Genomic DNA, 26,273 nt, shown 5'->3' on the forward strand with positions numbered 1-26,273 from the left:
AAGGACCTCTCACCTACTTCATCTTGCCTTGCTTTTGTAAGTAACAAGGAAACAGTAATTCTTCAGAGCAGTCAGGAAAATATAGTGAGGTTTGTTTTACTGTATCTGTGTGCATCTATTCATCTGTGTTGTTTTACTGTTTCCTGTGATTGAAACTGTGTTTATTGCAAGTCAATATTTCATATTTTCATATTTTTATTTATTATTATTATTATTATTATTATTATTATTATTATTAAATATATTTATACATTTAAATTGTGGCTGATCTTTTAGAAAATATTTCAACCTTTGAGAGTTGTATTTATTTGATTACACTGTGGACGCTCCTGAAAGCCATGCTGTTTGGTCAACATTACCATTTGTATTAATATTAATTTCACTCAATATAATTGGGTACCACTGTAAGAGTTTTAGAGTAGCTGGCTTTGGAGCATCTGGTGGCAGTAACTACCTTAGAGTCTGGGGAAAGGGTAGCAGAGTGAGTAAATCTGTGCCAGTCTTTCCCAGGTGTGTGTGTGCGCAAATCAAATGTGTGTGTGTCAGCTACTTGAAACAGGGACACACAGAACTGGTTTTGCAGAAAAGGTGTTGGAGGACTTGGCTTGGACACTCAGCTGAGAACTCGTACAGCTGTGCCAGTTGGGAGTCTTATTTGGGTCCTGGAGAAAAAGGAAAACCCAGCCTCTGGACTGAGTGTGTTCCCTGTGTGCTCTTAAGGGAAATTGTGCTTGATGCAGAGAGCTGCATCTGGAAATACTGTGTGCATCTATTTTTGTTCAAAGTGCACTTCCCTCAGCACTGTCAATTGTAAATATTCAGGCTCCTTGATTACTGCGCAGAGGGGGGAGCACTATCGCCTAATATCAGTAAGTGTGCTTTTGCAACATATTTGATGTAAATGTAATGATCTTCGGAAGGTTAATTGATTTTGTTTGATTACTACACATTTTTATAAATATTGCAACAGCAAATTATGTAATTTCACTGCCTGTGGATGCAAGCAACATAAGCACAATGGAAAGCAGGGCTGATTTAATGTACATTTTAGGCATTTTTTTTTTTCAAATGTAAGCTTGTCGCTTTTGTTTTCTGCTGTTGCTGGTCACATAAGCTATACATTTTACTTAATATTTTGCTGTAAGTGTAGTATTTAATTAGATTGTATGGGCAGAAGTTCTTGACGAGCATGCTTATTTTAGGAGTACAAGAAACTCTTCTATTCAGATGAGTATGCTCTTACAGGCTACACAGCAACTCAGATCCCCTTCTGGGTATGTTTGTGTAGATAGCAAGGAGTTAATTGACATGCTGACAGATGGGTAACGGAGCTGTAGTGGTGGGTGCAGACACAGAAACAGCTTTTAGGTTGGGTATCTAGTTGTGAGAGGCCAATATTACATGGATGAGGTAAATAGCATATAATGCATTACCTGGACGATTTTCTCAGTGAAGGACCAGTGAATTCACAGGAGTGTCAACAGGTTTTCACAAACTTTGAGAGAACATTCAGGGACCTAGAATACCCTTGGTAACTGAAGTCGAAAGACCTGTCAACTACAGTATCCTTTCTAGGGATAGAGAGAGACAACAAGGTAAGCATATGCTACCTGCTTGAAGGAAAAATCATTGGCCAGATTTTGATAGAGAAGATCAGACTACAACAGTTACAAGAATTGATCGGATTATTGAATTTTGCTTGCAGGGGCAGCCATGGTGGTGCAGCAGTTAGCATTGCTGCCTCACAGCAAGAGGTTCTCCAGTTCGATCCTTGGCTGGGGTGCCTTCTGTGAGGAGGCTGCCTGTCCTCCCTGTGGTCGTGTGGGTTTCCTCCAGGTGTTCCGGTTTCCTCCCACATCCCAAAGACATGCTCTAGGTGGATTGGACCACTCTAAATTGGCCCTAGGTGTGAGTGCGTGCATGTGTGTGCCTTCTGTGGAAGGTTGGGCGCCGGGCTGGCAACTCAACACTGTAAAACTCCACTGCCAATCATGAGCAGACAGGTGATCCACTGTGGAAACCCCTAACCGGGAAAAGCCAAAAGAAGAAGATTGAATTTTGCTTGCAGCGTGATCCTAGTTGTCGGATCATTCAGGCTGAGACTAGCAGCAAAAGGGGCATGATGCTCAATGCCATATCTTAGGAGCAGGATGATGATGGCCATGAAGTGGTGTAGCAGAGTAATGGAGGACTGTTCTGGAATTCATTGGGAGAGCACTAAGAAAGCAGGTTAGAATATACAAGAAAGTAGAAATATAAATAAATACATAGCCATCCATCCAAAAAAACTTTATGCATTAAACTGTAATTGTACCTGATTAAAATTGTTGTATTCTATCTTAGTGTCACAAATATATGATGCCTATGATGTGTTTAACTGTAATTGGTTAAAATGTGTATTCTCAACATGCGTAGCCACTGTAGCATCCCTACAGTGTCATCCTCCTTGGTAAGATCTGACCATAAAGCAATCACTTTCAAAGTCACCATCTCCTCTGACCCCCTTGCCAGGGTCAAACAAAAAATAAACTTTTCCAAAGCTGACTGTAGCCTCCTGAGAGGTCGGTATAAGCAGCTTCACAGCCGCCATCCCTTCAGTTGAATCAAGCACTGATGTCCAAGCCTATACCAAAGATGTATATGAGCACCTATGTAGTTGCATGGACTCAGCAGTACCTGACCAGACAAAATCATCTTCCTCAATGAAGATTAAACCTGTCTGGTGGACAGCAGCAATAAAACAGACTCTGTAATAAAAGGAAAAAAATGCTGTCCAGGACCAAGAAGGAGCAGGTGCCAAGTTGGAAGTAATCTCTCCTTTGTCTGAACAAGCAAGTAAGGTCACTGGTGAAATCCTCTAAGGCTAACTTCGAGTCCACATTGACCACATCCACTAAGGACAATCACAAGGCCGCCTTCGCATACATCTGCAATATCAAAGGTAACTCCCAAATCTGCTCTGAATTAGTGGTCAAGAATACCACATACACACATGTTATAGTTATAGCCAACCTGCTGGCAGACAAGTTCAGTGAAAACTTCAGCCCCCTGTCCCCCCATCAGTAAACCAGGACATCCCCAGCACCTGCCCCCTCCGCTCATCCCCAGGGAGCAGGTTATTGATGCCCTATCAAAGGCAAACAATACAGCCTCCATATGACCCGACAGCATCCCTGGCTGTGTCCTACATGAACTCAGGCAAGAGCTGTCAGCACTACTAGGCACTCTGTTCAACCAAAAGCTGTGTGTACTAGTTTCGTCCCAGCAGAATGGAGGACAGCCACTGTCATTCCTCTGCACGAAGGTGGAGTGTCAACCGACCTAGGCAATTATAGGCCACTCAGCCTAACTATTTTGATCTGCAAGACCATGGAACGCATTATCATGGACCTTATAAACAAGGAAATTGGCAGCCTCCAGACACTTGATCTCACACAGTTTGGTTTTGTCAAAGGAGATCATGCCTTTTAAACTTGGATGCCTTCTTTGAAATGGTCATAAAAGCCATCGATGAGGGCAAGACAGGGCACACCACTTAACCTTGACCTAACCAAAGCCTTCGACACTATTCCCCACTTGGGCATAATGGATAAACTCTCCCAGCTAGGTATCAACCCAGATGTTACCAAATGGGTAGCTAACTGGCTCACTGATGAAACTCACTCAGTCAAAATAGGGGAAGCCACATCTAGTAGTAGGCCCATAACAAGTGCCATACCCCAAGGATTGTCTTGAGGCCTCTACTATTTGTGATTTACTTTTCTGAGGTACAAGCCAAATCTAGTGGTCTGTGGCTGACCAAGTTTGCAGATGACTACAAGCTGGGCACTGTTATAATTTCTCCTAGTGATGTGAACATCCTCCAAGAGGGCCTTAACCAAACTAATGACTGGTGCCAGATGCACGTCTTCAAACTGAATGCTAAGAAATGCATCATTATCCCCTTTGGGGAAAATTGGTATCCTCGCTAATTATCACATTAATAACTTACTAAGTATGCAGTCAGTAGTGTTGGACTTGGGCACCCAAGCTGATAGCATCCTGACTTTTGACCACCATGTTAACTCCATTGTACAGAAGGCTCTCTACATGGCCCACCTCATAAGTAAGGGTATTTCATCCAGGAACAAAGGAGGTCATAACATCCCTGCACTCATCCCTTATCAGACCCGTTATAGAGTACAATGTCCCCTTCTGCATGTACCTTGCCAAGCACATGCAGCAGTTGGAGAGACCACAGGGGTTCTTGACCAGGAAAATCCAGGGTCTCAAACACTTATCCTATACAGATAGGCTAAAAGCCCTGTCTCTCTACTCAGTCTCATACAGACTGTTCAGAGGTAACCTGTGTCTGGCATACAGGGCAGTCTCTGACTTATAGGTAGGTACTAGGCTATTAGCCCAAGGGCCTACGTAAGCCTAGCCAACAAGGTTCCCTGGCTTACGCCACCCAAGAAAGTTATTTTCCTGTGCCACTGTCGAGCAGACACACACAAGTGATCCCCGGGGTGCATTTCCTATTTCCCATCCACTTATTAAGATTTTTCTTGGAGTGCTAATGAAGAATTTTGCTTGACATAGATGGGTAGCCTGTTCCAGAGTATGGGAAGTCTCTGGGACAGGAATCTATCCCTCCAGTGTGTTCTGTTTATTGTGGTGACAAGGTTTAGGTCCCTAGAGCATGTAACGCAGAGGGATTGGGATTTCTTTAGGTGTAGCATGTCCAACAGCTCTGGGTTTGATATAGCTATATATGTTAGGCAGAGATCACCACGGAGTAGGCGATATGCTATGGAGTAAAGCTGGAGTTTTTTGAGGCTGTCAGTGTAGGGCATTTGTATGAGGCCAGTAATCCTCTTTGTGAGGTACTTCTGTGAGGTACTCAGCCTTGATGGAGTTGCTGCATATCCATAAGTCAAACCACTCATGCAACCAGCACGTAAGGTCTGAACCTGATCTGTGACTTTAATAGAACTTGTTAGCAGGATAGATGTGTGTCCCAATGACTCGCACATTTCTAGAATAGACTTCCTGTCCATGTCAGAGTACCTCACTAGCCCTCTTTAAGAGGAACCTGGACGACTGGATGGGAAACAGAAAATATACCCCTGGGATTCCACCTGTGTCCCTGCTGGACAGGAAAAACAGGTGCTGACTTTGTGGGGACATGGGTGAAATTCTTGGCTGGGCTTATAAGGGCCTCCAGGCCAATAGCCTAGTATCGTCCTATGAACGTATGAACAAGTTAAACATTATATTTACTGCATGCAAATGTCTCCGATATAACATTACTACTGAATGTATGACTGTAATTGCTTTAAAATGTATGCCTTGGCTGACATACCGTGGTATGTGTTTTTTGATCTGATTGAAAATTCCATGGGTCCCTAGGCTGTGCCACCAAGATCAGTGCTCTACCCCAGTCAACAAATACAAATTAATCAAATTATTGCCACCAGTAATAGCATATCTAGTAGATATGCTAAAGATGCTGTGTGAGATGGGGGAGAAATGGCTTCTGAGGGTACTCGTAGCAATGTGGAGAGAGAGAGAGGCATATCCCCGATGACTGGAGAATAAGCATATGCATGCCAGTCTAGAAGAGGAAAACCGACATCCACAACTGTGGGCAGTACAGAGGTATCAAATTCCTGTCACATTGCATGAAAGTGCTGGAGAGGGTGATTGATAAATGGAAACAGAGTAGTAGAAAGTAAGATGAGAGGTGAGCAGTTTGGATTAAGATCAAGATGCAGCATAACTGATTCAATGTTTGCAGTGAGACAGATAGTTAAGACACTAGTGATGAGGAAAGAGTCCCAACTGGGCATTCTTACACTTGGAGAAAGCATATGACAAGGCCCTAAGAAAGCTAAATTGGGCAGTGCTGTGGTAGCTTGAAGCCTCAGAAACATTGGTAGAATTAGTGCAGGCTATGTACAAGGACCCAATGACTCAAGTACAAAGGGTACCCATTGGGAGTGGATGTGCACCAGGGTTCAGCTGTGAGCCCACTGCTGTTCATATTGGTTATGGACTACATTAGCCAACAGGTTGGAGGGGGCCAGATCAACAAACTTGCTCTTTGGAGACAATGTGGCATTACAGACAGACTCTTAGCAAGAACGTCAGCAAAGGATAGGGGGATGTAATGCAAACCTGAAGGTATATGGGATGAAACTAAGTACAGTTATGACAGAGGTAATGGCAGCAAATTGGGAAAATCAGAAGAAGCTGAGATAGAGGGGAGGATAGTGGAATAGGTTAATAGCTTCAAGTATCTAGGAGGGTTGGTTGAGGAGAAGGGAAGTCTGAATGAAGAGATGAAAGCTAGAATCTGAGGGGCTGCAACCAACTGGCATGGAGTTGTCTGGTGTAGTGTATGACAGAAAAATGCCAAAGAAGCTGTAACATAAGGTATATAAAACAGTGGTGCGACCAGTACTGCTTCATGGTACAGAAACCTGGGCAGTAAAGACAGAGCGGATGAGAAAGATAGAGGTGATGGAAAAGAAGTGCCAGAGAAGGGTGATAGGATGCACATGCACACTGTGGGACAGACAAAGAAATTAGGACATAAGAGCAGAAGTCAAAATAGCTCCAATTGCAGAGAAGGTCAAAGAGAATACATGAAGTTGGTTTGGGCATATGAGCAGAAAAGCAGAAGACAATCTGGTGAAGAAGATATGGACAGACAGGAAGAAGGTAAGAGGAAACAAGGGCATCCAGCAAAGAGGTGAATGGATTGTGCGAGATAAGATCTCCAGCAGTTAATTATGAGTGTTGAAGAAGGCAGGAGTGTGGCATTGAATGGAAAGAAATGGTGACAGCAAGACATGCCGACCCCATGGGAAAAAGGGAGTTGATGAGTTTGATGATGCCTCCAGTAACAGCAGACCTAAACATTATCATGCAGATTTAAACTACTGAAGTACAGTACAGCAGACTTTTTAACACAGGAAAGTGAACTCTGAGATTACATTGCAAAAACAACTCCCTTTTCCCATGCTCCACTGATGTGTGTCTTGAAGTCCAAGAAATGCAAGATGACCCCAAAAAGGGAGCAAAAGTGAGCAGTGACAGAGACCACCAACCATGAGCTTATTTCAGCAGCAGACAATTACACATCATACTGGTACGTCTTCTTCACTCTACACTGAAACCCTGGCCAGTGAGCAGCATCACAGCTGGCTAATCTGTTGTTCTGAGGCTCAACAGTGGACCATAATTCATGTACCAGATGGTAAAAATTGACTGCTGCTGAAGTTTTCACCCATTTCCATTCAACCACGTCCGAGTGATCTGATGCCAATGTAACAGACTGGGAGAGTATAGGTTGGGTGGGTGGGTGGGGAGGGGGGATTCCAATAAAGACCATAGGGAGACAAAAGGCTCACTGCAAAGAGTCAAGGTATTCATCCTAAATGTTGCTAAACAAACAGCCATGGAGTATTAATTTAAGATAGATGAAAACAATTCTGTGGGAACAGAGCATGGTTTTATAATTTAAATGTTTTTATATATATATATATATATATATATATATATATATATATATATATATAGTTTTATAAAGAGATGCATGTGATAGTACCGCCACATTTCTTTCTAGTGATCCATGCAGTTCAAAAAGAGAGAAAAACCCATTACCATGGTTAGACAATGGATTATGCTTAGGCTCTGAGTACCTTAAGAAAAACAAAAGCTGCTTGTCTCATGAATCCACTGAAAGCTAAGAATACGTGCTCATGCTGGCAGTTGTGTATGCTTTTAGTGGTACCCGTGGAAGACTTTGGAGTCTTAGGATTATTCTGGGTTAAAAATTAGTGGTCTGACCATGATCTGTTAATCTATAGGAATCTTAATCAGACCAGGAAATAAGAATTGTGGGAGTAAGTATAAAATGTGCAAGATTACAGATTTTCCAAGATTACATGATCTTAAGAGTAGCAAGGAAATAATGCTGTTTAGAGCTGCCTGCTTCTCTAACCAGTGTATTCTTATTAGCTCTTTTAAATACATAGTTATTTCTACTTCATGTTTGGAACAATAGTTTGTTGGCTGAAAATTTTGTTACATATTAATGGAACTTTATTTTATATTGTTATAATAAAAGGAAAGCTAATGAGGTACAACAAATATAAACTTAGCAGCGCATAAACTCAAAATTGTTTGTAGAACACAAACTTCACATCTATGTGAAGGTTTATAGAAACCATCCTGACACAATGCCACATTTATGTACTTTGTTTTCCCCCCACAGAGGCTCTACAGAATTCCTCCCACAATTCTGTAACTCGTGGAAACACAGGAAAGGACTCTGAAATTAAAAGTTTAAAAGAAGAAATGGAGATATTAAAGAAAAAGTTAAAAGGTACTTCTCATATTTTTGTTGGTCTTAAGTTATCTGCTACAAAATGGCTACCCAAATTAAGCCATACATATGAAACTCAGTAAGTTTGGCCGTTAATGGAGGATGACAAGCTAAAATCTGGAAGCAATGATAGGTAGTGTCTAATGTGGTATGTTGACGCAAGAGTCATGCACCATGACAGTAAGATTTGGTTTGTAAGTGAAATATAATTTGGGCACCTGGCTTAGCTTACTAGGTCTCTGAAGCAAGGTTGGATTACTATAAGTCTGTGGTATATTTCTTTGTCTTTTGATTTTCAGACATAGGTTCATGTTTTTGCTTCAGACTTCCCATGTATTTTCTTAATCTGGAATGCTTTATAAATAATCTTTATTGACTGTTTGCTTTGAAATACTTTGTAAATAATGTTTGCTGACACTTTTTTTATGGAATTGTCAGAAATGTATTTCTGTCCTTGTTTTGGAGATTTTCTCCCTGGGCCTCCACTGAAAATGGATATTTCAGTTCCTAGATGGACTTTCCTGGTAAACAAAAGCAAATCAATATAATTCCTGATATTGTGACAGAAAAGTGATGATTGCAGTGAACAAATAATAGATATTTAAAGACTTTTTTCTTCAAAAGAATGTACATTAATATAAATCTATTTTATCATTGTTCTGAGTACAACTACAATTTGATAAGCATTTGTCACTTCCAGATATTCTTTTGCACTGGAACTAAACTGCAGTTATAATGCTCAAAGATGGTTGGCTAATGAAATGACAAAAGCTTGGGGCAGCTGGAAGGTAAAAATCAAAGAAAGTATGATGCACCTAACAAGTAAAGCATTGAAGTTATTGACGACAACCAATATTTTTCTAGTTTGGTCCTGTTTTCATGTTGTTTTGTGTGCTATTAACTATGCTGCACAGTAAAGGTGATCACTGATCCCATGTGGAATGGTTTCACTACTCTGTTAAATACTTTCGTGAAAGGTTATATTCTGGCAACAATGTATTTTGACAGCTTTAAGTATACAGTGACAAGCATTCTTCTTTTGTAGTTTATTTCAGTCTGAAAACATTTTGCTGTTTTTGTAGTTTACTTTCACAAATATCAGCTGATCCGACTTTTACAAAGTACTTTTGTACTGGTTATACATCAATAGATTGAGGTATTATCTGAAATTATTTATAAATAAAGCCCAGTGATGCAGTGTAACTGCATCAGAACACTTTGTTTTCACCTATTTGTTTCTCAACTGGGTGTCTTGTGCATAGTGTCTGCATGTCCTTCAAATGTCTGTGGGGGGGTTTTCACCTTGTGTTTTGGTGTCAACAGTTTGACATTACAAGGAATGGAAATGTAATCACTGGAACATTAAAACTAGTATTTTTGTATATTAAGTCCAAGATCACAATGCATTGGTGTACTTCCCCTCACTGCCATAAAGTGACATACAGTAATGGGATATCACGTTAAAGTTGTAGAGATGCAAGGTTTGTTGAGGGTTGAGCTTGACCCCTCCAAAAAGTGCTGCCAAAGCACTGTATGGAGTTTTTCTGGTTCTGTATTTGGTTTGTTTTAATTTTCATAAATGTAGGAGTCAGTGGTATGATCCCACTGTTACAGTAACAATTCTTATGTTCTTCCACCTTCCAGAATGTGCAATGGTTGAATTGGTGATCATTCAAATTGTTTCCAAGTGTGTGTGTACGGCATGCACATGTCATTGAAGGGTGCCTCATTTAGGATTAGGTGTGTTGTCTTGTGCCTGTTGAATATCTGGATAAGTTGTGCCCCGTGAGCCTGAACTGGTTTATGAAATGAATAAAATAACGTTTTCATATGTAATAAAGGTGTGCTAACAGTAGACTGATTTTGAAATTGACTAATTACATATTTTGCCAGAAGATACAATGGACTACATCACTCACTAAGTCATTATATTTACCATTCTCTGCACCTTACAATGTCACAGTGTGAAGTCATTTTTGACATGGCATGGTCCACACTTACCTGCACACTTGTATGGATTATCAGTGGCATCTACCATGGAGAAGATGCAGCTATGGATATCAGAAGATGCTGAAGACTGGGAGGGGATATGAGGGTCACTTAATGGTCTACAAAGGGCAGTCCTTTTTTTCTTGAAGTATCTGCTGTTATAACAGAAGAATAAATGTAATCTGAGCTATATGTAGTGTTAGCTGGAGTTGCACTAAGAATGATAGCACAGAAATTTGATGTAAAATTACAGATAAAGCTAGTGTTGAAGTGTGGTCCAGCAGCAGAAGTAAATAGTACTAATCTAGTACACATTTGTGACATGGGTATTTCTTTACCCCAGTAAGAAGACAAGGCAAAACAATATCTACATCCGACATGGAAAAATGTATTGAAATTTAAAGAACCAACACATAATTAACTCAAGTTCTAGACATATCATCATGCTTTTTTGCACACAAGATTATATCACATTTCTTGTAATTCAGACTCAAATGTCCACAATCTAAGCAAAAATTCTGATTTATATGCACAATGTTTGAACTAGTATAGATGGAACATTGTGTTTTAACAAGTGGAAATATGTTGTCATTTTTAGTTCTTAGATATTTGTGGAAATTATAAAGACAGTGATATTTCTATCCCACAAACATTATCCTACCCAAGTTCCTTTTCACAGGGACAGAAATAGCTGTTTACATGAACAAGTACTTAAACAGACATTGCGGTGTTTCATCAGCTATAGTAAGAACAACATCTAGACCCATGATTATTTCTGCAACAGCTTTCTGAGACACATCAGATGCTGATGAAATGCAACATAGCATCCTTGGAGATTTACATCTTCCCCACATGTAAAATGAAATTGTACAGTTTGGAGCTTTCCTCATAAAGCCTCATTTACTAAAATCTTAGATTCTCACCAGACACGCAGCATTTACCAGTTTAACAGCATAAAGCTGAATATGCTGACTTTGTGTAGCTTTGTCTTGTGCATCTTCACAAATAAGGCTTTTGGCTTCACTACAGTTGACCTGTTCAGTAGGCTATGTTTCTGAATCGCACATTTTCATGATGCAACCCCTACATGATTCTAGGCTGCAAAGTTACTGAAACTTTAATTGGACAATGTGCCTAAGGCAACACTGCAGAATATCTGAATACAGTGCATTCCTGGTAAATAACCCAAGTCATGGAAATCATGAGATTATCCTGATCCAGTTTTTAAATGAACATTCACAGTGCTAATTCTTTTTATTATGTCAAGACTTTGAGAACTCCAACAACTCTACATGAAAAGAGCATTCACTGAATCTTGTATTTTTAGTTTCCATTTTTCACACAGTCGAAGTAATTAAAAAAATGAGTGATATGGACATAGTAAAAATGCATTTAATGCTAGCAGGGAACACTGGACAAATGTGTACAGTACAATAGAACTTCACCTTTCTGGATGCCAGGGAACAGCTCTGGTGAAAGTAAAGGGTACTGGCCATGCATACTTAAGTTGCATTTAGTGGTACGAGAACTGTTAAATATTTGACTATGGCTTTGCTGACAACCACTAAGAAATGTAAAATGTATGTTTTAGTTTGGAACTGGATGGCAACAAAGTACCCAAGCAGGCATATAAGATTACTATTAGTACCTAATGATGTAGGACCATACCTGTGTATCTATATGGAAATAGCACCATGAATGTCTACATATCCTAACTCAGGAACCTCATTTCCATAGAGTGCACTTAACTGGTGATTCTGGGTTAAAAAAAAGACTGTTATCTTCCTGTAATGCTCTAAATTGCCCATACCATAGTCCCCTATTAAGATTTCATTATAAAAGTTTCAGGCAGTAAAAACAGGATGTTAAACTAAAAATTGCACACACGACTACTTTTCTACCCCTACAGAATTCAATGCAGTGCAGGAATGAATTTGACTATATACCACTTTAGTTATATGACTGCATGTTACTATAACAGTGGGCATAAGCAGAGAAATACATGAGATTGATGCTTGTTTGTCTAAAATAAACATACTTGAAAATGATTGAAACTATAATTGCTTACAAAAGGAAAGCAATTACTCTCTGATCAGTTAAAACCCAACCACCAACTTCAAGCACACTATTTTAATAGTGGTAATATCATGGTTGGGTGCAGGGTTAAATTAGCACACATTGGTAAGGATAGATGGTGTCAACCATCAATAATCATAGCAAAAAACATTTAATCTGATATTTAATGTCTTTGTTTTCCAGTATATTATATATGCAACTAAACAAAATTATGTTAACTTTTTAGTCCAAGCGATGGTGCTAGGGCTTTGTGGGTTGTTGCTTATACGGTCTTACTTGTTAATCCACTACATGTGGAAATGAGCAGTCTAGATGGGTCATTCCTTACTTGTCTGTTATGAAAGTAAGTCCATGCTGCACCCCCTTGCATGCCTTATAAATCCGGTACATTGTCTTTAAAGATATTCCTTTCCTGCTCCATGGAGTAATTATTTCTCATCTTAGAGTAGTCCTGATTTTGTTTGGCAGTTAAGTCTTTTTACATATTGTTAGAAAAATATGTAATAACGTGTGTAATGCTTATTTTAAATAAGGGAAGATTAACACATTTTTATTCTATATACAGCATTAGTTCTATTTGAAACTGAAAACATGCTTTTCTAAAATTGGACTTTCTGACACTGCAGGATGCACTCTGACCTAGTTTGCTAGCACAGCAAAATACATGTTTTGGAAATGTACTGGAAAGCAGGTGATTTTCTGTTAGATCAGGGAATTAAATGGAGAATAATAATTTCTGTAGATCCATTCATTATGGACAATAAGCTCTCTTCGTGCTAATGAAAAAGTGCACAAGCTGCAAGAAAGTTGGATACTATAAACAATGAACTGCTTCAGAAATCTGTACTTGCATTGTGCTTGAATTAGCCATAGTACCTAGACTTGTAACATCACATAGCAAGAAAGTTATACTTGACCGGTGGTCGTCAAGGCCATCCTGTTTACTGAAAAATCTTTTTTTAAACTTTGAAGAGTCAGCTAGAAATGTGAGAAACATCTGTAAAGTAACAGAATTGTGAACTGGTGATCTACTACGTCAGTTGTAGTGGGCAATGTCTTGAAAGAAGGGTATAACTGTGACACTTCCTGATTTAGTCAGACAAACTCTGTAACTGCATTTTTGTCTCCTTGCGCAAGAGTAAAGGTACCTGAATTGAACCTTATGCTTTTGGTCTTTTGAAGTATTTTCTTTGACATTTTTTGGTCCTTTGGAGCCGGAAACCCTCGTTTAGCCTGGGATCAGATGGGCCAGGTGGCATGAAACTGCGCAGGGAAGATACCCCCATTGGATCTTCTTCATTGAAAGACCTCCGACTGAATTGTCGTGCAAAAGAGGCCAGCCACTTTTCTGATCTATGTCTGAAGGCGGGTTTCGTTTGAACAGTGAGTGACCAATCGCTGAGGCTCAGGTAGGGTGTATCTACTTTTTTCTGTTTTAGATCAGGGACTTGATTGTATTTGTTCTGTGAGAATTTTGTTAAAATTCAGGGACAGAAATATTGCTATCTTGTCATAGATCAGGGAAACAGAATAAGTAGGCAGGAAGTCTGAAGGGACTGTAAACACTTGGTGGTACCACATTAAAAATAAAAGGGTTACGTAACATTTAAAAGGTTAGAACAAAATGGGTAATATGTGCACAAAAACGAAAAGACCCCAAAGCCCACCGTTAACCGAAGCCGCAAAATATATGCAATCACAGCGCGCCGACAACGTTAGATATTATACTAAATGGGTTAATAAATATGAATTTGATGGGAAACTAGAAAGATCCTCACTTATCAAACTTATTAGACAGCTAAAAACCGATTCTAAAGGTCGGGTTAAAAAACAGCGTAAATTAGGAGTGCCTCAGGCACAGGTGGATTGAGGAAGTAAACCGAAGAGAACAAAAGAATAAAAATTCAAAAGCAATGTTTCTAGACAAAGAGGATAATAACTTTTATAGCATTGGCCCCTCCGCCCCCTCTGGTTCCGGTTCCCTTACTAGTTCCCTTACCGGAATATGAAGCAAAAGAACAAACTGGCCCACCTCCACGATATCCAGTTGCTCCTATAAAACCACTACCATTTATTAGAGATCCTATCGAGACTAGGTCTCGAACACGTAATTTAAAAGGGGATGTTGAATTATATCAAATAAATGGAAATTCATGAGCTAGGAGTGAAGAAGAGATATGCCCACTCATAGAAGTACCAAATCCTCAGGCAGGGCAAGAAGGGCAGGATCCAACTATCTCGGTATACAGACCGTGGACACCGGAAGACATCCGGAAAGCCACAGAGGGAATTCCCCATCCAAAAGTTAATTTTAGAAAGTTCTTAGAAGACTTACAGGGCATGAGATTAAGTTATCACTTAAATGGAGAGGAAGTAGAAAAGGTAGTCTTACAAATAGGTCCAGATTGGCACATGATCAGTGGCAACTGGAATCCCTGTGATGCTGCACTTAGGCCCCTCCCACATAGCGCTGAACTAGATAAGAGTGAAAGGTCTGACGGACCGAATTTCTGAGAAATGGAAGCCTAGGGCAGACTGGACTTGCATTAATGAATGCATCCAACAAGAAAGTAAAACTGTTGATAGATATTTTGCCAGATTATTAGAATGTTTTAACAACCACTGTGGAATGTAGGTGCCTGAAGACCAGACACAGTTAAAGAATGCATTTTTGAAAGGCTGTATTGCACCCATAAGTAGTTTCATTACTAAACATATGGTAGACCATCGTACAAGCAGATTATAATCACTGCTTGAATATGCTAGACATGCCGAAAGGCATTTTAATAACAAAAAGAAAAAGAAAGCCCAAGTATTTGGTGTGGAAGATGGAGAAGTTTATTTAGTACAGTCCGGACAAAAGAGCAAAAAGAATGCCCAGGAAAACAATCTGATCTGCGATCAGAGGACTTTGAAGGGAGAAAGAAAAGAGGTGAGTGCTTCAAATGCGGGAAAAAGGGACACTTGGCAAGGGATTGCAAGAAAAATAAGAAATCAACCAAAAAAGCGAGGTAAATCCACAAAAAGCCAAGGAAGTACTTACACTCCACTGTTAGCTAAAGACACTTATAACATTATAAGGGACTCTTCTAGTCCCTTTATTGACAATCCTACTACAAATACTATAGAAATCCAGAGTTGTTTAAACATCGAACTGGCTAAACAATTTACCACCAGTTTTATAACCACTTTTAATACCAACTCTAATCAGATTAGGTCAATAGTTTTTTAAAAACTGGTGTTTTATCAGGAGTAATTTACAATTATCAGAAAAACTAGGAGTTAACCCTATCATAGTGTACAAGAAAGGTAATAACCTTAAAATGTTGCTAAAAAGAAATAAAGAAACTGATATCTCAAGACAAAAGGGGACATTTATGTGTGGTTTATGTAAATGTTGTAAATATTTGAAAACAGCAAATTCTTTCATTATAGGAATAAAAATATTACATTAATTACAAACTTAACTGCGAGACCATATCTATCATTTACTTAGCTACATGTGATTGCTGTTCAGCCTTTTACATAGGAAAAACAGATCATAAGTTACGTGAAAGGCTTTATGAACACATTTATGCTATTAAGAAAAACAAAAGCGATAATGCCTTGGTAAAACACATTATTAATAATCCTGGCCATAGCTTTCACTGTTTAGCCATAGATCACGTCCCTTTTACTGTTAGAGGTGGTCCATTCTCATTATTATTGGAAGCATGTGAGTTAGAATGGCAATTAACATTAGATGCGTTTAGTGCACCAGGGTTAAATGAAAACTGCAACATTACCTGTATATTGAAATTAAGGAGCACCCTGAGGTAAAATTAACTAAAGAACACACATGTAAAATTAATTAAAGAATACACATGTTTTAATGTTATCTATGTTTATAACTAAACGGACATAACATAATTTAAAACAGTAAACACCTACATTTGACTGGGTAAGCCATTTACTTATTGATATAATATGTTTTTTATTATTTTTCTTATTTTTTATATACAATAAAATTTTTCAACATATAATGTATAATAATTATTCCAAGTAGATTGACACTTTGTTGGAGTTCTTATATCAACCCTTTTAACTGTTTGAAATTGGGATTTAGTAGAGTTAGTGAAGTACAACACATCACTTTATACTAGAAATGAATGTTATTTTATATAGACTTTTAGAATGAATTGTTTTATTGTATGGGAATGTATCGGTGCAAATTTTAGTGACGTGGTGTAATGTATCCACGTCACATAAAGATTTAAATATCTGGCGTTTCCTGCTTCAGTTTCTCTGATGAAGCTACTGTTGAACAGTAGCGAAAACGTATGTTAAGAAAGAAATAAACCTGCGTTTAGAACATTAATACTCCAACTCGTACTTCCTTGGCTTTTTGTGGATTTACCTGGCTTTTTTGGTTGATTTCACTTGCTTTTTCAAGAAAAATAAGAAGGCAGCAGTGGAAGACAAAAACGATGAAGGTGAGGACTGACTATATGAAAGTCAGGAATCACTAGATAGGAATAATAGAGAAAGGACAAATGAGAATGTGATAGAAGGAGCAGAGAATGTGATAAAAGGAAGTGCAGGAAGCTACCGATAGTGAAGAAAATGAAATATTAGACCTAGCCTTACTGAGCTTAAAGCTCTAGCTGACACAAAACCAGAAGTGGCACTCCTGGTAGAAGGGAGGGAAGTCAAATTTTTGTGCGATTCAGGGGCATCACGAACCCTGATACACCCCTCCAAACTACCAGAAAATTCAGAATCACATGACTTTATACTAGTAAAAGCAGCTAATGGACAGCTGTATCGGGAGCCTCTCTCCCATAACATTACAATAACAGATCCTGTTTCAGGATTAACCCAGAAAAGCAAAATTGTTGTTTCTGCAAAATGCCCAGTAAACCTTTTGGGCAGAAATCTTATGCAACTATTAGGCATAGGAAGCACAGCGATAAACTAATACTTTTGCAGTACAAACGGAAGGTGAGACATTTTACTGGTACAGCCAGGACTTAGTTACTATTGGCCCTGGAGCAGTAACTGAGGAGTTAATGAATGTAGCGATCAGTAAGTTCCCCTCCCTTTGTATTGACATACACCTGTTGCACTGTACTCTGTATTATTATAATACACCAGGACCTGACCAAGAATATGAACAAGAATTGTTTAGAAATCATGCAAACAGATTAGTACTGTGTAATTTGTACTGGAACATGCAAGGGAACAGTGCAGTTAGCTGTTCATTACCCCAGGAGTTCTTTTCACTTTACAAATCGAATATATTACCGCATGTTAGTTTAACTAAAGAGAAAGATTTAAAATGAGTAAACCTAGTAGAAAAAATGGGAAAAATAGACAGAATCAGAACTGTCAGAACAGGGAATACAAAGACAGAAACTGAACTGGATAACACAAACACTTGCAGTCCAGCAAAGACAGCTGAGAAGCCTTCTTATTAGAAGAGGAAGAAAAAGCTATGTTAGACGTACCAGAAACTCTCTGGTCAACAGGAAAGTCAGACGTAGGACTTAATTCGCACAGCAGGACCAGTTATTATCACGCCAAAGTCAGCATTTAGACCACAAAAGAGACAGTACCCCTTGAGAAAAGATGCAGAGGCAGGTATTAAACCAATCCTAGCAGCTTTACTTAAGAAGGGAATACTGGTGGAATCTCCTGATTCACCATGTAACACACCCTTATTCCCAGTTAAAAAAGCAAACGGAGAATGGTGTATGGTCCAAGATTTACAAGCTCTAAATGACGCAGTAATAACAAGAGCACCTACGGTGCCAGATCCACATACCTTGTTGAATGATTTAAAACCTCAACAGAAGTATTTTTCTGTAGTAGATATCAGCAATGCGTTCTTTTCAATACCGATACACCCTGACAGCCAGTATTGGTTTGCATTTACATTTCAGGGGAAGCGGTATACATATACGCGACTACCACAGGGCTATAGTGAAAGCCCAACGATATTCTCACAAGAGATGGTAAGTAATTTAGCGTGATTTATCCCACCAAGAGGTAGTCAACTTTTACTTCATGTTGATGACATCCTGCTGGCCGCCCCTACCCAGCGAGATTGTAAAAAAGATACTATAGCATTATTAAAATTCCTAGCAATTGAAGGACACAAAGTAAGCAAAAATAAATTGCAGCTTTGGAGAAAACAAGTGAAATACCTTGGATATGTAATATCCAAAGATGGCAGAACATTAGATGAGGACAGAAAAGTAGCGATCTTACAAGCACCAAAACCCACAACCAAGAAGGAAATGATGTCCTTCCTGGGTACGACTAATTTTTGTCGAAGCTGGATCCCAAACTATGCTTTGGAATCTGCACCTTTAACCGACCTGATTTTTAAGAAGCCTATGGCAGCACAAGATTTAATATAGTGGACACCAGAAGCAGAATTAACCTTCTGTAAACTGAAACAATTGATAGCATCATCATTAGCTTTAGGATTACCAAATTATCACAAGCATTTTTTTTCAAACTGTAGATTGCAAGCAAGGTTGTATGACATCAATATTGACTCAACAGCATGGGGACAAGCAACCCCCCCATTGCTTATTATTCATCACAACTGGACCCAGTGGTGCGGTCTCTACCCCACTGTGTACAAGCAGTAGTTGCAGCTGCAATGGCAGTGCAGGCTTCAGCCGTAGTAGTGTTATTCCACCCTCTCACATTGAGAGTGCCTCATGCAGTCGCAGTCATTTTACTGCAAGAAAAAGTAGCATATCTCTCCCCTGCTAGGCATCTTTCTTGTATGACTATATTGCTGAGTCAACCTCGCATGACAATTGAACGATGTACTACTTTGAATCAGTCTACCTTGCTCCCAACTCCTGTGGATGGCACACCCCATAACTGCCTGCAGGTAATTGAGCAAAAGACACTGCCTAGAAAAGACCTCACGGATGTTCCCTTGGATGATGCTGAGGTAACATATTACGTGGATGGCTCATACAAAAGGAGTCCTACAGGACAGAACCTAACAGGCTATGCAGTAGTTTCTGATACTGAGATTGTAGAAGCGAAACCTCTACCACATAGCTTATCTGCACAAGCAGCAGAGTTGATTGCCTTGATACGGGCATGTACCTTAGCAAAGGGTAAAAGCGTAAACATTTTTACAGACAGCCAGTATGCTTTTTCTGCTGTACATGTTTTTGCACAACAGTGGAAGAATCGAGGAATGGTGACATCTACTGGCAAACCGATTAACCATGCACAGTTTATTTGATTTGTTAGATTTTATTCAGTTGCCTCAGAAAGTAGCTATTTGTAAATGTATAGCCCATACAAAACAACAAGATAGGATTTCAAAAGGCAATGCGAGAGCTGACACAGCTGTATAGCAAGCAGCCTCAGAAGCATTTCTTTTGAACGAGGAATTACAACCTTCTGAGATTTTAGACTTAGAAATGTTGAAAACAATGCAGACACTTACTACACAAGCTGAAAAACAAAAATGGAAAAAACGAGGAGCAATTCTCAAGGAAGGGCTGTACATCTCCAAAGAGGGAAAACCGATATTACCGTCTAATTTATTTAGATATGCAGCTTTGTTGAGCCATGGGCAGAGCCATGTCTCAACAGGGGGGATGGCACAGTTAGTGAATCGGGTATTTGCTACGTATGGGTTTACAAACTACACTAAAAAATTTTGCCTGTCATGTCACACTTGTAATAAACATCATGCACAAGGGGCATTAAAGCCCAAGCAAGGGAGTTTCCCTACACCACCGTATCAATTTCATACTATCTTTATGGATTTCATAGAATTGAGCAAATAGGAAAATAAAAAGTACTGCCTTGTCATTGTGGATGTGTTCTCCAAATGGGTGGAGGCCTTTCTGACTAGTAAACTATATGCAGCCACTGTTGCAAAGACCCTATTTAAAGAAATTATTCCTAGATTTGGCATACCGGAAAGGATCTACAGTGACAATGGTACACATTTCGTTAACCAAACTATACAACAGTTGAGCCAGTATTTTGGGATTTCTTTAAAACATCACTGTGCATATCACCCTCAATCTGCAGGGTTAGTAGAGAGGCACAATGGAGTTTTAAAGAATAAGCTTAAAAAACTCATGGTAGACACACAGAAGAACTGGGTGTACTGTTTGCCCTTGGCACTGTTGAGCATGAGAACTGTTCCGAATGCAAAAGGATTGACACCTTTCGAAAAGATTTTCGGAAGAGCTTATTATATACCTCAGTGGAAACCTCTCATGCCTGCAGACCAGGAAGCAGATTGGATACTTGCAAAGTATGAGAGGAGTATGCTGAATGACAAACATATTTTACAGTTTAATTCTGTTTCAGATAAAGACCAAACCAAACCATCTGAAGTAGCAGTAGCCCCAGGCACTTGGGTCTGGGTGAAGACAATCAAAAAGAAGAAATGGATTATACCAAAGTGGGAAGGTCCGTATCAAGTACTGCTGAGCATGCCCACAGCAGTCAAAATTGCATGACGTTCATCTTGGATTCATTTGATACACTGTAAACTAGTCAAAAACTTTGAACTTGATAAAACTCTTGCTAACACACAGCAGCAGTAGAATGACAAGACCCAGAGATAATAGAAATGCTGAACGACTTCAGCAGTGTTGCATAATCATCTTAATAACTGCATTAGTGACCATGTTCTTTTTGCTGTGGCTTTTGCTGTGGCCTTTCTTTTCTTCAGCCACACCAGCTAGACTGAACAAACGTGATTCAATACTCAGACTGGCATCCGAACTTTAACACTTACCAAGCAATCAAATATGTGTATGCTGAGACTTTTAATATTTCTGAGAGTGAGTTTACAGATGTGTGTGCTATAAGGGCTTGCTTAGCAGAGGACTGTAAGTAAGGAATGCTATTATTACAAATTACAAAATTAAAGACAATAGGTTGAGGGTGGCCACGGTGGCACAGCTGTTAGCGTTGTCACCTCACAGTAAGAGGTTCCTTGGTTCGATCCTCGGCTGGGGTGCCTTCTGTGCGGAGTCTGTATGTCCTCCCTGTGGTTGTGTGCATTTCCTCCGGGTGCTCCGGTTTCCTCCCACATCCTAAAGACATGCTGTTGGTGGATTGGACACTCTAAATTGGCCCTAGGTGTGAGTGTGTGTGTGTGCCTTCTGTGGAAGGTTGGGCACCGGGCTGGCAACTCAACACCTTAAAACTCCACTGCCAATCATGAGCGGACATGTGATCCGCTGTGGCGACCCCTAACCGGGAAAATCCGAAAGAAGAAGGTTACAGCACAGACATGAGGTATGGGCAGATGTGCTGCTGCTGTGACATAGCTAGCTGAAAGTTAACTACTAGTATTACTGCTGATTCCCATGCTGGTTTCTTTGAATAAATGAGTGATCCTGCCAGAGACACAAGGATCCAAATCAGAATGTTTTTTGTTCTCAACAAATGATGACTTAATTGTATGTCTTTACAGTACCTATTTTCTTTGAGAGGAATGTAGTGCTTTAAAGAGCCCAGTTGAAACTTGCAATAATGATATAGGTCTGTTGAACTGCAGAGCTACAAGTAAAGGTGCTAAGATCAATAGTTACTGTGCTTAATTTGTTCCAGTTCTGTAAGAACATACTTAGTTGCTTGCATGGTTTTATGTTATAGCTACAGTCATGTCACAGACATTTTTGCTCCTATCTTAGCTTTACCATCCCTTCCAAAGTTTTTACTCTCTAACACAAATATGGCGATTTGTTGTTATTTTCAGGAACTGTCATTATTGCATATATGGATTACAAGTGGTTGAATTAGTTGTGTACTTTTGATAAAAGTGCATATTTTTTACTTTTGTCTATTAGTCAAGAGATTGTAAAATATATTTGTTTTTGTGTGTCTTAGAAAACCAGCTTGAAGGCAGTGATATGAAAATAAGGAAAGATGAAGAGTCAAGTCAAGTTAGATCACTGGAAAAACAGTTAAAAATTTTGTACCAGGAGAAAGAAGCTCTTTACAAGGTAAGAAACTGACTTGTAGATCAGCAATAACAGTACACAAAGCGTCACCTTCTTACAGTTACAGACTTCTGACTGCATATTAACTGCCAGTCACTGCTTCAGGGCAAGGGCAGTGTCCTGACTGCACTTATCCCAGCTGAATAATTCAGTTTAATCAGCCATGCAGTAGTGCACATTTGGCCATCACAAAATTGCACTGGAAGATGCTTGTACATTAGGTAATTAAACATGTTTTCTTATACGGGCAATATATGCTGAGTTGTGTCATAGTGCAAATTAAATACAGCAGTCAAATTTCTGTTTGAAGAGTTGTTGCTGACTTTACAATAGCCTTCTCACTGATTAACTCTAAGCCCTAAGACACTGACTGCTGAAGAAAGTGAATTACTATAATAGGCTAATTTCCTGTTGCGACAAGACTTCCAAGATGGCTGCACACTGATTAACAGCTTAGCTTTAGCTTTCCCAGTGTGAAAACAGAAGCTGCAGCCAGAGATCTTGTCAACTAGAGTAAAATTCAGTTACTGATTAGTAAGTACACTGTCTGGATGCCTGCAGAGAAGAATCTAAGAGAGCCTAAAAGAAAATCAGCTAGAAAAAGTGAAAAGAAAACACTGACTGGAAGAATTCTGCAGCTGCTAAACATTTCAACCTCCATATTTGGTTCAAGACATGACTTCAAGTAAACTAGAGGAAAAAAGCCATATGTGCGCAAAGCTGATTAAAATAAACAACACTGAAGGAGTATATAAACTCAAATAACAGAAGGCTGGCGAAAAGTGGAAGAAGCTTTAAACATATAGTCACAAGATCTAATAAAACTGCAAAAGTTGGATGTCATAATGAAGAAAAGCTTGACTGAGTATGAGATTGAAGAAGAGATATCTCAAAAATTGGTAGAATTATAGGACTTAGTGGGTAGGGAAAATCTGAGATTTTCTGCGGTACCCGGTAAACTGTAAGGAACAGAATGTATTAATTTTGTGAAGGCACAGATAAGCAACTGGACTAACATTCCACAACAGGAACTGTTAATTGAAAGGGCATTCACAACACGTGTGTGCTCCAAATATGGCCATGAGAAAGCAGCAAAAAGCTTTATTAGTAAATCTACCAGCAGAAAGAACTGATCCTGACAACTGTGGCAAAAGGGCAAAGTATTAAAAGTTAGAGGCCATAAAGTGTTAGTGGAACATGATTATTCACTGTACACCAGGAAAAAGAGAAGCAAATTTATTTCAGTAGACTGGGAATGTCAAGAGACAGGTGTGAGATTCAAGATGCTATGATCAGCTCTTCAAAATATTTTTTTCCCTTGCAGGATCAGTCATTTTGTGATGCAGAGCAGGTTAAGGAGGAAATGCAAAAGTTTGTCCAACAAAAAATGAGCCAGCAAGCAGAAGAGGATGCTGCTTCACATTCTTCAAATAATAAGGCACCTGGAGAGAATTTCCCAGTGAAAAATTGTTCCACTGTTGTAAAGGAGAATGCTTGAGAAATGCAGAAAAGCACAGGGGTTGTCCAGAAGGATCAGGAACACCCTGGAATTGAAATAGAATCTGGATTCGGGAGCTAGAGATGAGCAGAAAGAAGACTGACAACTTGGAAATTAGTGAATAAATGCAAGACTGCAAAGCATCATTTAAATTTGAGAAATAAGTCTGTATAAGAATAAGTGGAACTAGTGGACTTATGTTGACTTTGTTAAACTTGAGAAACTGAAAAGTATTTGCCTCACTTCATATCATTAATGTCTGGAAGGACTCTGAGGGCAGGAAGAATGAAACGGCTAAGTAAAACAATTTATTTTCTAATTTTCTATGAAACTGTCCACAACATAAATTGCATATTTTATAGTAAGGTATTTTAATTCTTGTTTGTGATTGCCTTTTTTCATATATATATTTACTTGTTTCCCGCCTTTCTAAGCTAGTATAGTCCAGTTTTCAGGCTAGTGCTGAATTCAGGGCTGTGTGATAAATCTCTGTTTGCCTATACCTTCCTTGAATAGAAGGAAGTTTTCTGTTTGCCTGTGAGAGAGGGGAGCTTTGAGTATCCTATCTGTCCCTGGAGGAGTGGTTTCAGCCCAGAAATTAGTAGTTAATTAGCCATTTTGGGCTAATGTCTATCTCTTTCATTTCCCTGCTTATAAATACCATATTTGCCTGGTTTTGTGCGCCGGGCAGTGCCAGTTAGCTAGGGTAAAACTATTCCCGGCTCCACAAAGTCTCTGCTTCAATTTTTCCCTTGGAACTAGACAAACTTTCAACTTAAGCACTCAAGCCATTCAGTTCTCAGCATGGCATTTACTCAAAACTTACAGCAAGCACTTAGAAACCCTAGCACTAGACCCTCCTGTACTGTACAGAAGGTCAAGGCTCTCTATTCGACCTTACCAGCCATTCAGTAAAGCAAGTTCACTGTACCTATTCAGGCATGTCCAAAGGGCAGTTTCAAGTGTACTCTCCAGTCCAACTGGTGAATCTGGGCATTTTGAGGCAATGTTATAACTGCCTCGTACACAGACAACCCCCTCCTCCTTCCACCAAACACTAATACATGCAAGAGATGCAATTATATAGCCAAACTGGAGGCTAAGCTCTCTCAACCCAAGATTGGATCAGGCAGTCAAGAGGAGAAGGGAAATACTTGCATCACACCACCAGTCTCACATAAACCCATTAAAGCAGCACTGGAAAAAAACACACATAAATACATGAAAACATATTTGAAGGCTCTAAATAAAAATCTGCAAAACCAACAGAGACCTCCAAAGCAAACATCCAAGCAACCTCCACCCCCCAAAACAAACCATGAAACACACACTTCACAAAACCAGTGTGCCATGCAATCACAGCCCTTAAGGCAAAATAACATACCCAACATACTAGTAATAGGTGACTCTATAGTCAGGCACACTGACGTCCCACTCACTAGGCTGAATAAGGAGAAGGTTACTGTTAGCTGCCTGTCAGGCACCAGGATCTGCCACATAACACAAGTACTCAGCTCACTCCAGAACAAGTACAAATATGACTCTGTCATTGTCCATGTTGGTGGGAATGACCTGAGATGTACCTCTCTGGACTACATGAAAAGAGACACAGAAGAGCTCTCTGATCACGTAGCCCAGGCCGGTTTGACCCTGACCCTGAGTAGCATCCTGCCCTCACCAAGAAGGATACCGCGGTATAAAGAAAAAATTCTTGATTTCAACAATTGGCTAAGTTTCTGGTGTCATTCAAAGGAGATGCAGTGTCTGTCCAACTGGGATGACATGCTCGGCAAGCCACGCTGCTTCTCTAGAGACTGCTTGCACCTGTCACCTTTAGGCTTTCGAATACTGGCCAAGGCTCTTGCCATCCCCATAGTGCCTTTTTTAGGCAGGGCTCAAAAGACAAACCCATCGCCGTAAATAGCACAAGTAATGAAAAACTGAGGGTAATGCTACTCAATGCCAGAAGTCTGAACCTCAAAATGCACGCACTCGAGGCACTCCTCAGTATGGAGAAAATCGATATGTGCAGTAACAGAAACCTGGTTTACGGCTCCAGAGAGCACCCCAGCACTACCAGGCTATAACTCATACCGTACATTTGGGCCACAGAACCCAAACCGAAATACAAAAGGCGGGGGCATATCCGTATTCATCAAGGATACCAACACCTCCAGGTTAGTGGCACAGCACGATGCTTCAGAGATCATCCACGTGCAACTAACAACGGGCAAAACTGCAATTCAAATTGTAGCTTGCTACAGATCAACCACCATGAAAGATTTTTCAAAAGCAAACTTCATGTTACTTGAGACTGAGGTGGAAAGTTTCAAAGCCCCCATGTTGA

The 26,273-nt window shown here is 39.6% G+C and overlaps 1 protein-coding gene across 1 annotated transcript in view; it reads left to right on the plus strand.

Moving 5' to 3' along the window:
• Positions 1–26,273, plus strand: part of CDC42BPG (CDC42 binding protein kinase gamma) — a 1,192,486-nt gene that overhangs the window by 558,390 nt on the left and 607,823 nt on the right. The window contains exons 12-13 of the mRNA XM_044075379.1: positions 8,264–8,374; positions 22,316–22,431. Coding sequence (XP_043931314.1) covers positions 8,264–8,374; positions 22,316–22,431 — 227 coding nt within the window. The remainder of the gene's footprint in view (positions 1–8,263; positions 8,375–22,315; positions 22,432–26,273) is intronic.

Source organism: Protopterus annectens, chromosome 6.part1 (assembly GCF_019279795.1).
Source record: "Protopterus annectens isolate FY-2018-M chromosome 6.part1, PAN1.0, whole genome shotgun sequence".
In the NCBI taxonomy this organism is placed as follows: domain Eukaryota; kingdom Metazoa; phylum Chordata; order Ceratodontiformes; family Protopteridae; genus Protopterus; species Protopterus annectens.